This window comes from Typopeltis vanoorti, chromosome 2, assembly GCF_054136105.1.
Source record: "Typopeltis vanoorti isolate ZY-2024b chromosome 2, IOZ_Tvanoo_1.0, whole genome shotgun sequence".
NCBI lineage: Eukaryota > Metazoa > Arthropoda > Arachnida > Uropygi > Thelyphonidae > Typopeltis > Typopeltis vanoorti.
The window spans coordinates 125,256,372-125,271,056 of NC_143550.1; the positions used below are offsets into that span (position 1 = coordinate 125,256,372).

The following is a 14,685-nucleotide window of genomic DNA, read 5'->3' on the forward strand; positions in this document are numbered from 1 at the left end:
GGGTAGTACGTTGTCGTACTTTCTTGCTCTTTGACCTCCAGACACGTCTGTCAGATTATAATATGGGATCGTATTGCAGTTTAATTAATACAATTTATTACTAAATTTCTTTGAGGTATCATAAAGTACAATAGTTTCCAAATTTTTATGTATTATTATGTTTTTATGATTCAAATAACTGTCTCGAAATATTTGCATTATTAATATAAACACTTAATTCTGTTATAATTCCGTATCTTTTTTTGCCCATTACCATTGCTGCACTTTATGAAGTATATTGACAACTTACTAATCATACTGTTAACAGATTGGTTTAAATATTTTTAGTTAGCGTGTTTAGCTTGATTCAGTAATTTTAATTTTTCGACAACAAAGGTTATGCAGTGTCAGAGTTTTATGTCAATCAATTCTGCATACTCAGGAGAATTTTTTGTGTCCTTGAAGGGATCTATATCACATCTTTCTAAACGAAGAGGATGCATCCTACTACTAATCACCAAACGTGCAGTTTTAGATAGAAAAGTTGGCGTTTACGGGGAGGGGGGGGGATTTTCATTCCTATCTGATAATACTAAGTCAGCTTCAGTTAAAAAACAGAACTAGAATAAATTTCGCCTCGACCTTTAAGTGAATTAGACTACATTCTTTACGAGCGAGAAATCACGTGCTTCACCTGCTGTACTACGTAATCACAATGTTTTAGACAAACAGCAATTAGATATGAAACGACTCAATGATTTACGTTATGTGTGTATTAGCAATTTAGAACCATGAGAACCAAGTTTTATTTATATATATTGTCTTTATTTATTCAACTTTTATTGATCTTTCTATGAATGGCTTATATAAAGTGTGATTAAATCTTTTGAGTTGGCTTTTCTTGGCATTTGGACAGAGGCCAATAAAATATTTCATCTGATACAATTGATTTCAACAAATGAGCTTCGTTACACAAATAACAATGTTTGGATGCATACTAAATTTCTGTGAAGTTCTCATAAAATGTTTCTATATTTATAAGAGATTTGCAAATGGATTAGCTAGCTAGTTGTCTTCTACGTTTGTTTTTTCATGGTTGCATATAGATATCCAGCTTCGACTGAGCCATGTTCAAGTGACATGAAAGTAGATTATTGGGGGCCCTGGATAGCATCATTGATGCTAATTTATATTTGTTTGTTTACCTTTTCATTCTTCTGCAAGGATCTCCTGCTGATTGTGGTCCATCTCACTGGATTCGTCTCTGACAGCAAGTAATGTTACATGCCCAGAATCTTCATTATGTCGCTCTGTACTGTGTCTTGATCCATAACATAAATACACCAATATACCTGAAGAAATGGACAAAGTGTTTTTAAATGTAATTTAGGTTTAATGCCAATAATATTAACAGAATCGATAGGTTTGAGAAGCTGCTTTTTTTTTTAATTAATTGGCTCTGACTAGATTAACTCTGTTAGCATGATTATTTCTACAGAGGCTGTTTGTTTAATAACTTGGTTTACTTTATGTTTAAGATCGAATAACACAGATGGATAGGTAGAGGTTAAAATCTTTATCATTGTAAGTAAATATTAGCATTCCATAGGCTGTATATTTAGGATTACTGTTGGTCTTTCAACTAAATAGCTTCGTCCGCTTTTATCCTGACTACTAGTACAAAGCTGAAGCAATCCATAACCACTAAATAATTCCCCCCCACACACACAATCTTTTTCAATCCTAGAAAACTAGAAATATGCACCCTATGGAACACTACACCAATACCTACTAAAAGACATGCCGCAAATCAAGTGATTGGGCAGGATATGTATCGAAATTTAAGAAACAACTAATGAAAAAAATACACCATTTTCAATATTAGAAATATACAAATATACAGTAGCGAACAAATTAATCCGAACCCTCACATTTTAAAGAAAAATTTTAATTTTAATTTAAAGAAAAATATAATTTACATCTTCTCCTCTGTTCCTAATAAGTTCATTAATTCGCTTAGGCATGGACTCTCCCATGGACTTATTTCTGCATCTCCAAACCATACTTTTATAATGGATTGTATTAAGTTATCTTTTGTATTGCAATTTAATAGAAAATTTATTGGGCCATAGTGAAAAAGAGACCCAACAAATTTTCTATTGGGTTAATGCCAGGAGAGTTACCTGCCCACTGAAGCAATTGAATGTTGGGATTTTTGAGGAATTCTTTCACTTTTTTTGAAGTGTGGTATGGAGTAAGATCTGTTGAAAAGTGTGTTTTTATCTTTTTTGGATCAGTGGGACCACTCGTTTCTCCAATAGTTTCTTGTATTGGTCACTTTTTTCATAATACTATCAACTGACACAACTGATCTTGGACCGAAAACATCTTGGACAAAGAATTTGCTCTCATCTGACAATATGATCTTCTTCCACTTCTCAACAGTTCAATCTTTTTACACTTTTGTCCACTCTGGAGCCTCTTTTTCCTCATAGCTTTCGTAGAGTTGTTTCTTTTTTTGGTCTCTGGGTAGTCCTCCCGGTTTCCAACAATCTTCGACGGACTGTCATGTCAGAAACATTAATCCCAGTAGCTGCTGTCTCTATTTAAGTCTACAGCAGACAATCTTGGATTCATTTTGCTTTTCCTAAGTAGTAAACGATCTTGAGTAAGTGTAGTTTTCCTTTTTTTTTTGCCAGGAGAAAAGGTACCTACTCCCTAAACCTCTTAAAAATCTCCAATTTGTCTTTGAGTCAACTTGTTCACGCTATTAAAAACGTGCACCACTATTGATAAACATCGGAGAGACAGTTAAAACATGCAGCACTCATCCAAAATAGTGAACTTAACCAAAACCAAAATTATTGTGAACTGAAACAAAAACTAAACCAAAAACTTGAAAATTCAGCTTGCCCGGATTAATTTGTTCGCTACTGTAGAAACCTAAATAGGGTATTGGAAAGTAAGAAAATAATGTCTAAATGCAAATTAGTATTACTATTACTTTCAAGTCTCCATGTAATCCGAAGACACGGGAGATCGAACTCACGGACTATAATGACTGTTGTATCTTGCCTTGAAAATATCCAGCATTTGAGCACTCGCTACCTACTCTGGCAATGTATTTCACTCATTAACCACCTGTCGAGCAAAAAAAAACCCTTTTTACTTCCTTACTCACATGACTTTTATAGTTTCAATGGACGACTTCTCGTTTTCGTATCACTCATTATATGCAATAATTCTCCTGTATCAATCTAATAGGCCTTCTCATCTCACAACCTCATATGTGCGAATCATATCATATCTTCTCCTATCTACTAAGCTGTAGAGATCACATTCCATCAATCTGTCATCATACTGAAGGTTCCACAGTCCTATGATCTGTGCACAGAAATCCAAGCGTGACATGATTAATGCCTTATCTTTTGGGTAGTCTTAAGAACTTTCGTGATGTATCCCCCTGAATTCCATATCACACAAGATTGTGGTCTGTGCATCTAAATCAATCTTTTTTATTTTGGTCCTCGGCTCTGTCTATAACTATACCTTTTTCTTTATTAATGATTATCGATAACTTTAGATTACAGCGTCATAGAGATGCGATAGATTACATAGATGGAGTATGGCAGAATCTACCACATTCATCATCATTATCTGTTTCAGTTGTCGAACTTATTATTAGTTAGGGATAGCCGTCTGCTTAGGAAATACCAGTTGTTTTTGAATTTATAAACATATAAATCCTTTTTTTCTTAATTTATAAAACGATTAAAATTTTCCTATGAAGATATTGAAGTAGATATTTGAAATTAAAAACGTACACCCTCCCCCCGCCAAAAAAAAAATTGGTATGCAAGTGAAAGAGTATCTTTACTGTGTGTTAGTCATTTTGAGAATACAGTCTTCCTCTTTCTGGTAAGAAACAATAGTCTATAGGGAATTTCAATCACTTATCCTTTTAATTATTATTCTTCCTAGTCAATCTCCCAATGGCTGAGGACTTATGACCCGACGTATTAGTCTTCTCCATTTGTCTTTCATCCTGAGTGCATCTTCCAACCTTAGTCCAGTATTCTTATCTGATAATTCTTATCTCAGGAATTTGATCTAGCCATCTCTCATGGGACCACCTCTTCTTCTTCTTCTTCTTCTAGCTGCTAGCATCTTGCTCTGTATGAAGAGCTTTTCAATGTCCTCAGTGTTGAGATATGTCCAAAATATCTGAGAATTCTTACCTCTCTCTCTTTTCTCTCTCTCTCTCTCTCTCTCTCTACCATGTTACAGAAACTTTTTTCGAGATTTAATTGATCCCTGATGCTAAGGTAGGTTCAAAGAATCATTCTCCGGGCAGCCCACATATCAAAAGAATTGATCCTCTTAATTTCCTTGTTCAGGGTTTAAGACCCTAAGACAAAAAGAATCACAGAGAAGATCAATAATCTGACCATTCCAAATCTTTCTGGTGATTAGATATTTTCTTTCAGATCTTGTGATATTGCAGTCATCGGAAGGTCTGCAATATCTGACTCCATTGCAGACCTTCCCATTGTAATCATTCTTCTTACTTCCTCCATTGGCAGAGAGCACTTATCCTTTACCATACGTAACGATAACAAAAAAGCATACTCACTACTAACATCTCCGAAGGTAGTTTCTATCTTCTATTTCTCTTTGATATATATCCAATATTCTACCATACAAATCTAAACTGCTCCTTATGCCTTAATTACATCTGTCTGAAAGTAATATTAATGTATATTAGTTATGGATGCTCCATAAAATATTAAGATTGCCATGTAGTTGCATAGAACCAAATAAGTACAACTGCATTTCATGTTCAGAAAATTCTAAATTGAATAGATGTTCAGAAATATGTATTTGAATTTCTTTCAATTCGAAAAAAAGAAAGTTAATTATCAAATTATTAAACGATATTAAATTGAAATACATTTTATAATAACATTTTGACTATTTTTTATAATGAATTTGGCATTTCTCAATGGACACACGTAGTGATACATTATAATAATGGATAAGACTTACCGATTAATTGCCAGGAGAGGAATACTACCCATGCCAAAAATGGAAGCCCTGCCATCAACTGGATGTCCAGCCATATGGCACACGTTGGAAGTAATGGCATACAAGGAACACCGTTGTGGAGGCGAAGACGATGTCTGGGCTGACGTAGCAGGATCACCACACATATTAGCAATGCCACAAACATAACAGAAGGAAAAAGAAGCATCCACCAACGTCTTCCCACAACATGGCGGGGAACATATACAGTCATCACTGCCATGATTGTCATTGTAACCATCATTCCAATGATCAGAACGGCTGTCATGACGGAAGAACGAGGGCTGGGGGTTTGTTTGGAAAAGTGAGTGGAAAGGTCAAGAATGCTTGTGACAAACGACTCGTTCACATACTCAACGGACAATGTACGCTGGAAGACAGTTCCGTAGTCCCTTTGGTTATCAACTCTCACTGCCGAAGCCTCGTTCTGCGTGTTAGGGTGCACCTCTCGGTGATCTTTGATCCCCGAAGGATTTGCATTGCTCTCTTCGTCGTTGGGGTTAGCATTTTCGGTCAGAGAAGTCTGAGTCTCAGCGTCCACTTGTCGGAAGTAGTAATCACTGTAGCTACTGCAAGACATGACCCTCGGCAATGAAGCGGTGGTTTCTCTGGACAACCCCCCGAGTTCGAGTGGAAGACGTTCAGTGACACCGTAACGGAGACACAACACAGCTACTGCAACCGATGCGGAAGACAACAAAGTACCAATTCCGACGAGGCGGAGAAGAGTTCGACAATCACATACAACGGCGACCAACGACGATAAAGCTGCGGCAACCACAGTGGCAACACTGCCAGTTCCCGTATGACTGTTAAAGTTTCTTAAAAACGGGAATAATAATCCGTCACTTCCTAAGCACTGGAGGAGTCGAGACAGAGCGAACATGGAAGCACCAACAGCCGTCGTTAAACCAGCGGCAGCTCCTACCATGAGGAAATACGACATGTCACAAACACCTCGGATGCAGAAAGCTTCGATTAGGGGACCTTTGACGTTCAACATGGAGAAGGGAACAAGGAGAGTAAGGGACGTTGCCACCGTGAAGGCAGAAACCAAACCAACCAGGAATGCGACGGTTACTGCAGCAGGTAATGTTTTGGAAGGATTGTCCATCTCTGGGGTTGCGGTTGCTATGACATCGTAACCAATGAACGAGAAGAAGCATACTGAAGCAGCAGAAAAAATCTAAAGACAGAGATGGGGGAGGAAAGAAAAAGAAAAAGAGAGAAAAAAAAATGAAATTTATGAAGTGCAGATCGATGTGATTTTTTCAAATAGTCATGTAAATAAACATATCCAAATTAATTTACCAAATAACTATTAACATATTTCACTGAAAGCAATTACTAAACACCAATAAACATTTGACTTTGTTAATTTTAGACACGCATTCTTATTAATTAATATTGCAGAAAGTTTTATGTCTAAATATGATCATGAAATTACTGTAACTGTATACTGTTCGTGTGTGTGTGTGCGTGCGTGTGTGGTCAGTTGTGATATTAACAGAACCGTTTAGTGTCTACTTCTCTACCTATTAGCTTTCTATATATAAAACAAAGTTTGAAATAGTATGACTCATCAATGGTGTTGTGGAGCTCGCTTGCACGAGCCGTTTGTTAATTTTTCAAGAATTCTGACAGTCTGTTGTTAAACCGACTATGGTTTATAAACTGTAAAGCGACACGCATTTCAGTCCACAAAGGTTACCGGCATTGGACGATAAGTTTCCAATTCCGCTAAAATCCAACTGGCCTTAGTTGCTTAGTGGGTTAAAACGAACCCTGATCTTGCAGGCCGTTTTTTTTTTTTTTTATTGTAATAACATTCGCATGCTCGACGTCTATCAAAAATTTCGCATTTGTATAATAGGGAAACTAATAATGTCATTACTTACCCTAATTTTATTTTATTTTTAGCGAGCTGGTTATTAGAAATTTACCTTCATGCATACATTTGCAAAGTACATATCACAAGAAAACCTAATAAAATAATTCTAACATCTGGTCATCTAATTGGATTTATGACCGAATTAACCAGACTGATCTGCTGGATGTAGGAAATACGTAGAACATTTTGCTTCTAACGACCAAAGGAGATCATGCATTAGTTGAGTTTTCTTTGTTCTGTTAACGCTATATATATATATATATATATATATATATATCACTTTTGTAATTATTGTTGTTGTTTATGCAGTTGTACTTTCCACTACTAATTCTGACAACAGTATGTTTATATTCATTTACTATAAACAATACAATAAGCCTGATATTAAAGTTCTTTTACTTTTTTGTGTGTTTAAAATTTTAGATCCAATTTCATGGACGGATAGTCCTTCTCAAACTTTGTAAGTAATACAAAGTTTGGGGACTAACTTCTCATCTACTCCGTCTGTATATTAACATTCTTTCCTGGTTGATTTCAAATCCACGCACACATTTTGGACGAAAATACTCGGCACTCCTCTTTTTTATTTCACAAACCGTGCATCTTTCAAATTAAAAAAAAAAAAAAGAAGTAGAATAATCACTTTTACGGTTTGGAGTTCTCGGTATAGAGAACTAGAGTAAAGATAAAGTAGTAGATATAGATATAAAGTAGATATAAATAGAAGTTACCGTTTTTTAGTGTTTTACTATTTCTTTAGACATTTCACTGTCCTACAGTATGTGAATACCAAGTTTCAACTAGAAATGTCGAAAAAAATTAGCATATAATACCATGTCAAGTTGCCGCTTTTTTAAGATTAATGAAACAACAGAGAGACAATTGAAAACGTCACCAGGTAAATATGTTTACATTGTGATTAATACTGTTTTAAGATTATTTTGGAGAATCGATGAGTTTGTAAATGTGGTCGGTATTATCAATCATTATCTTGTGACATTATCGTCAGCATAACGATCATCGGAATTAAACTTTATCTATAAACAGTGTAATTCGTGTAATTTTAATATACAGTAATTAAAATCAGTAATTTCCAAAATAATTGCAGCGCTCATTAAACACAGATTCTCTAAACGTGCGTGCATCATGATGATCAGCCTATAGAACCCCCCCCCCCCCGCTTTTCTTGTAAGCCTCTCCCAAATCGGGGAGGAGTAGGTCTATTTCTCTCATGATGACTCAGTAAATTTTGAGAGACTAAATATATTGTATGTATTTAGTGTGTATATGTATATATATATTATGTGTTGAAATTAGTGAGAGACAGTCCTAAACAATCACACCCATGGCGAGATTTGAATCCGCAGCCTATTGGTAGAGAGCTGATATGCTAACCACTCAACCAACTAGACTGGCGACTGCATTATACCATTTATTATTTCACGTTTATATTAACTTAAAGCTGAAGAACAAATTCTCACCGATTTCTTGTCATCATCATGCTAAGAAAAATTCCTGAGAAAGCTTCAATACCCGCACAGACATAGGAAACTGACCTTCATGAATACATTGATATTTTGCAACCATCATCATATTGCATGACTGTTATGTTTACTATTTGTATATCAATGAAAATAATAATTTGCATTAATTACTAATAATATTAATGCATATGAATGCACAGTTATGGTTATTTTTAGTGTGAAGTGACTAGCAGTGAAATTTTTAAAAAAAACTTAAAAAATTTTTTTTTAAAATGTTTCATTTTTATCTATGCTGGTGACAAAACCATCAGGGACTGTTATAATTCATCGTTTATGACAGCGAGGTATGGCGAAATTATAACAGTGGGTTCTAATGTAACCACACGACCAGTTTCGTACACTATGCTACATCCAGACGATAATGTTAATTCCATGAATCAGATTTCTTTTAGCCGTATCACGGAATTACGATAGAGTTGCCAAATGAAAATTACTAAAAACAGCTAAATCGTAAAAAAAGAGAGCTAAAAAGGAGTTAAAAAAAATTTGAAGCTAAAATTTTAAAAGTAGTAGCTGATACTTTTAAGTTACTTACTGTATTCGAGTTGAAATGATACTTGCGTATAAGTGGCTAAATACATCTTCCATGTGGTCTTCTGCACTTAATTCACCCACGTTTTCACTTAGATTTTCAGCTTTATTATATGTGGTCATCGTTCCAATGTTACTCAGTGTAGATGCTGGTAAATGATAGTCTGTACAGCACTTGTTGTTACGCCTGAGGCCATACTTGACTGACAAAATAGCTGTCAGCATTGGCAATTCCATCTTGTTTCTTAATTTAGTTTTAACTACATTCATGGAACTAAACATTCGCTCAATTTCCGCATTAGAATTTGGCAATATTAATAAACTTATTGCACACTGAGCAATTTCTTTAAATGGATTCATTCCAGATGCATCTTTATATTCTCGTACTTCAGTCCAGAATAGCTCAGTGTTTTCTATATTTGTCCATTTATTTAAATAGATAGTATTGTACTGGTATTCAGCAGCAGTAACATCTTTTTCTGTTTTCAGCATTATTTCTAAGATGGGAGTAGCAGGTTCTTTTATATGTTTTAGGAAATTGTCAACAGAAAAAGAAGACATCATTCTTAAAATATTCAAGTTTTCAGGAAACCTTTCTTTAAGCTGTTTGAAGAGACCAAGAAGAAACTGTCTTGCTCTACTTCTAAGATTTCGCTCATCATTTTGCGTTATTTTCATTTGTATAATCAACTCTGAAATTTTTCTTTCAAATCTGTAACCAAGATTTAGAATGAGATCCAAATAGACATCAATCTCTGACTCTAGAGGGTCGACTGTGGATGATGGTAGCACTAACATATTAGCAATATAGCGAATCAAACGAGAAAGGTCTTCAAACAATCTCATCTTATCCGCATTGTTAGATGCAAACATTTTGTTAACTTGCTGAACTTGAACTAGAACATGATGAAAAAATAAAAGGTACAACAGATTCCTTTCATCTTTGTACATCTCCACAAAATTTGAGCTTTGTAACATTTCTTAGTCACACTCACGACTTCAAAGCGAGTTTTTAATTCCAACCACTGGCTGAGAATTCTGTCTACTGCAGGTTCAATGGAGAGCCACCTCGTTGCACAATTGCTTACAATTTTCAGAGGAGCATCAGTTTCGTTGATAGTTTGATACAGCTCTTTGTATGCTGCTTGTCTTGAAGAAGAATGTGAGAACCACTTATACGTTTCGGCAACTAAAAATTCTAATTTTCTTTGGAGAGATTCTGCACAAGTGTGAGACATTGCCAGTTGTAATGAATGGCATACACATCTAATTAAAATTAAGGAGGGAATATATGTCTTCAATTATTCATAAACGCCATTATTGACACCAACCATAACACTGGCATTCTCTGTACCGATTGCAATGAGATTTTTAATGTCCAGAATCTTGGTCAAGTGCTCTTTTTTCAGTGCAGCCACAATACCAATAGCGTCACACTTTTCTAGAACCACCATGCTCAGAAATGTATGCATAATTTTGTTGAATTTCCTGATATAATAAATGATGGCCTTTCCTAAAATTTTATTCACTGTGATATCATTCGATTCGTCTATTAATAAGCTGAAATTTTCATCCCCAATGTCCGCAATTAGATCTTCTTCAAAATGTTCACTTAGAATATCCTTTACAATTGCAGAGCACTTAGTTCGGTGCATTTGTACCTTTGGCATAATTTGACTGTCTGGGATGATAATTTTGGAAGATCTACAAGATGATCGCAACTGTTGAATGATGAGTGACAACAAAGAAATAATGCTAACCTACCTTCAAATTTCGAGGTTTCATCAAATTTTTCACAAGGATATTTGTAATAGGAACAGCTTTATATGGAACTGCAGCAAGATATTTCTTAGTTTCGCTATGCTTTACAAGCTGACAATATTTAGCAGCTATATCACACCTGCAAAACTTACAGTGGCCTTTTGTAGCGTCACCAGGAACTTCACACAACCATTTACAACCGTTTACAAAACATTCCCATTTGCAACCACTCCGTCCTAAATTTTTGCTTGTAAGCTTTAGTTTTCTCTTTACTCATTTTTAAAGAAGAGTATGCAACTCTTCACTGCAACGAATTACGACGATCAGTCTTTGAAAACTTCCCACTCGTAACCGTAACTACCAACCTGAACAACTGTGCAAGGACTAACTTGTAGCCATGCTATCAAATTTAAAACGACACAATGGCAGACTGTTAGGCCACGTGACTGACTGACGTCATCATGTATTTGAATCGTGGTACGAGCATCGTACCAAACGCACAATACAATTCCTTATCAAATGCGAACATCTGGAAAACTTTTAAAACAATTTCTTTAACAGTAAGTTATAAAAACAACTAAAAAGAGCTGAAACTAGTTCTGAAAGAGCTAGATTTGGAGCTAGGGAAGAAAAAAAGAGATGGATCTAGCTCCAAAAGAGCTAAATTGGCAACACTATTACCAGGCTTTGTCTTCATTCCGTGTCCGAGAGACAACTTCGGATTTTCTCTAATCAGAATTCATTTACTGCGTGCACATAAAATGATAAAAATTACAAGATAAATTTTTCCTTTTCTTTCGAAACTCGGTTATCGAATATTTGGAACTTTCGCTCCATTCTTTTATCTCATAAACTTGCCCAAAAGTTTTTTTGACCCATCGCCCACACACACACACACACACATACACACACACACACACACACACAGATTGCTTTTCTTGAGGCATCGCCCATAACTGGGAACTAACCGCTGTTCTGATTATAATCAAAACAGCGGTTAGTTTCCAGTTAGTTTCCCGTGCGTGATAATTATCACGCACGGGAAAACTATCAGCAGTGCTGCTATCTAGTGGTAGTTGACGACACTAAAACAGTGGACTGATTTTGCATCGGCCTTAGGAAAAGGGGGGGGGGGTACGTTAACGTATTAGAACTAAAACTGAGACATCCTTTCTCCAACACCCACTTATAGGGACAGAATGTCATAATAAACTTGTGATATTATAGAAAATAAAGAAAATAGGGCTAATGATTTTATACAAGGTGATTCATGGTTAAAATATCCAAGGATACAGTGGACAATTATGGCTGCTTAAGGGCTCGTTAAGAACCGTTCAAGAAAATATCGGACTGTCTTGTGTCCATTGCAAAGAGCCTCTGAAGTTCAGGCGGTATCGACGATATCTTTTGGTAGGATTCAAATTCCATCTAGGACACGAAGAACCTTTATAAGGACATTTCAATTGAATATGACAGTGAAAAAACTGAAAAGATTTTTCTCTTTTGAACAATACAATTTGTTAACTTCTAGGTCAGCGGTTTTTTCCAGAACTCCAAACTATAACCACTCTTTTCGTTCAACACTACAGCATTTTTACGTTCAGTATAGATATATTATGCCTGAGGAGCGAAAAAGGGCATGGATCCATCCATGATCTGTATGGATCCATCACCATAAGTGATCTGTAGAAAGAGAGAGGGTTGCAACCCTCTCTCTCTCTCTCTCTCTCTCTCTCTCTCTCTCTACAAATCCCATATGCTGATGGATCCATACAGAGCTGCATTCTTCTGGTGGATGAAATGCATTGTGTTGGAACTCTTTCTCTTAGCATGCACTCTGACCTTTGGTGTTATATTTGTCGGTGCTCATCGGAGAGATATGAAACTCTTCTCGGAATGGCTTGAGAAAAATTATTGGAGAAATACTTGACCAACCTGCACAAAGTTCGGATCTCATTCCGATAGAATATTTTTTGGGATGAATTGCAAGGTCGGGTGCAGGACAGACCAGTGCGTCCAAAGATGCACTACATTACATGGACTTGTGGTCACGTTGTAAGGAAGAATGGTGCAGTATATCAGTAAAACACGCTGCCTAGACGACTACAAATCTTCGTTGTAACTGTCATGACGTTCCGTTGAAGTACAACCATTACCTATTCGTTTGTAGTTACCGAGAAATGGAACTTTTTTGTAGGCTTTTTTTAACCGATTCCAGTGTCAGTCAGTGTTTACTACTTTCCCTTTTCAACAAGGCTACTTTTTAACTCTCATTAATCAAAAATCTACTACATGAATGCAAACAAATAAATAATTCTTTGATTGAAGAACATCGATTTCTCCTAGCAAGGATGATCGAAACCACCCGTCTACCGATGTTGAAATGATCAGGGCCAAAAGCACCGAATCCAGCATACCAGAAGTGAGTGCCCTGCTACTTCTTTTAATAATAATAATAATAATAATAATAATAATAATAATAATAATAATAATAATAATTGATTTCTGAAATATTTACACAATTACAATAATCGTCTTTAGTGACATTCCAGCTTGTAATTTTTACAAAATTCTTGTAATAATAATAATAATAATAATCTAAATTTCTGTTTTAGCTGCCTTTGTCAGCATCTGTTAGCTGTTACCGGTTTATCGAGACTGGTGATATTTTGAACCGGAAAACATTTGACAAGGTTACAGCTACGTGAAATGTTCATCTTTCTCTGAAATGTGTCTTCTAAATATTGTTAAAATCTCATTTTGACTGCCAGAATAACAACTCCTATCATTTTACTGTGATTACGTGTTCACTGGAATACCTTAAGGAAGATTGTACTAGTTACACCACATATTCTAAATGTTTTCCTTCTGAATAGTACTCATTTTTTTGTCGTTCTGTCTGAATTTAACAATGAAGTCTTTCAATGCTTCTGGAGGTCTGCCAAATGTTCTTTGAAGTCCAATAATCCATGTGGGTTTTAAGGAAGCCTAGCTACGTGCCAACTCGTATTATTTGGTTGCGTCTTGTTCATATTAACTATATTGTGTGTACTTTCGCCTTCAGATTCCAAATATTCTTTTTTCCATCGATTTTTATGTGAGGGATTGTAGTAGCTTTTCTTCTTTAGTGATTACGTTGTGCGTTGAGGCCTTGTTTTGCTAGATTTCACAGTAATGTCGGACTTCTTTTTATCTTAGCAAACAAGGTAACAGTATTTCATAGCATGTTTTAAAGATGTACAGTAGTTAGTCTTTTCACCTTCCGTATTATTACTGAATAAAACAAAAAGATGAAGAAAGTGATGGAGAGAAGAACGAAATCCATAGCCAATCGATGAATTGGCCACGGATTTCGCAACAAACGCGAATTAGTTTATTCGTTAGGCATCTTCACTAGAACAGTCTTTAGTGTTCCAGTGGTTGTTTAGTTTTTCCACAATCAACATCATGTGAATCCTTTCCTTTCTAACTTATGTTGGTATGAAAGGGAAGAAGATTTCACGAAGACAACAGCATTAAAATAAAATTGCGTCATTGCACGAACTGGCAATCTCAAAGGAACTACGAAGGTAATATCATGTATTAGGTAAATCGTATTATCTGAGAAAGAAAATAAAATCCAGTAATTTTCGACCATGTTTTCGTAATATCATGAGCAAAGAAGCAGTAACCATATCAAAACCAGGCCAGAAATATGTAACATTGTTAGTGACAATTCGTTTTTATAATATGTTTATACAATTTCATGTTATGTTTCTCCATAATATAAAAGTATTAGGAGAAGATCTAGCTTTCCCAAAACAATAACAATAAAATAATTTGTGAACAGCAGATTAAATAACCTAAATGTTCTTAATTATTATTCAAAAAGATATTTTAATTCGAATATATAACTGA

At 35.5% G+C, this 14,685-nt stretch overlaps 1 protein-coding gene across 1 annotated transcript in view; it reads right to left on the reverse strand.

The window, feature by feature from the left end:
* Nucleotides 1-1,188: 1,188 nt before the first annotated feature.
* The window catches only part of LOC150109416 (solute carrier family 7 member 14-like), a 52,801-nt gene continuing 39,304 nt past the window's right edge, over nt 1,189-14,685 (reverse strand). The window contains exons 5-6 of the mRNA XM_090402332.1: nt 5,026-6,247; nt 1,189-1,331 (exon numbers count right to left, since the gene is read on the reverse strand). Of these exons, the coding sequence (XP_090258458.1) occupies nt 1,189-1,331; nt 5,026-6,247 (1,365 nt within the window). The remainder of the gene's footprint in view (nt 1,332-5,025; nt 6,248-14,685) is intronic.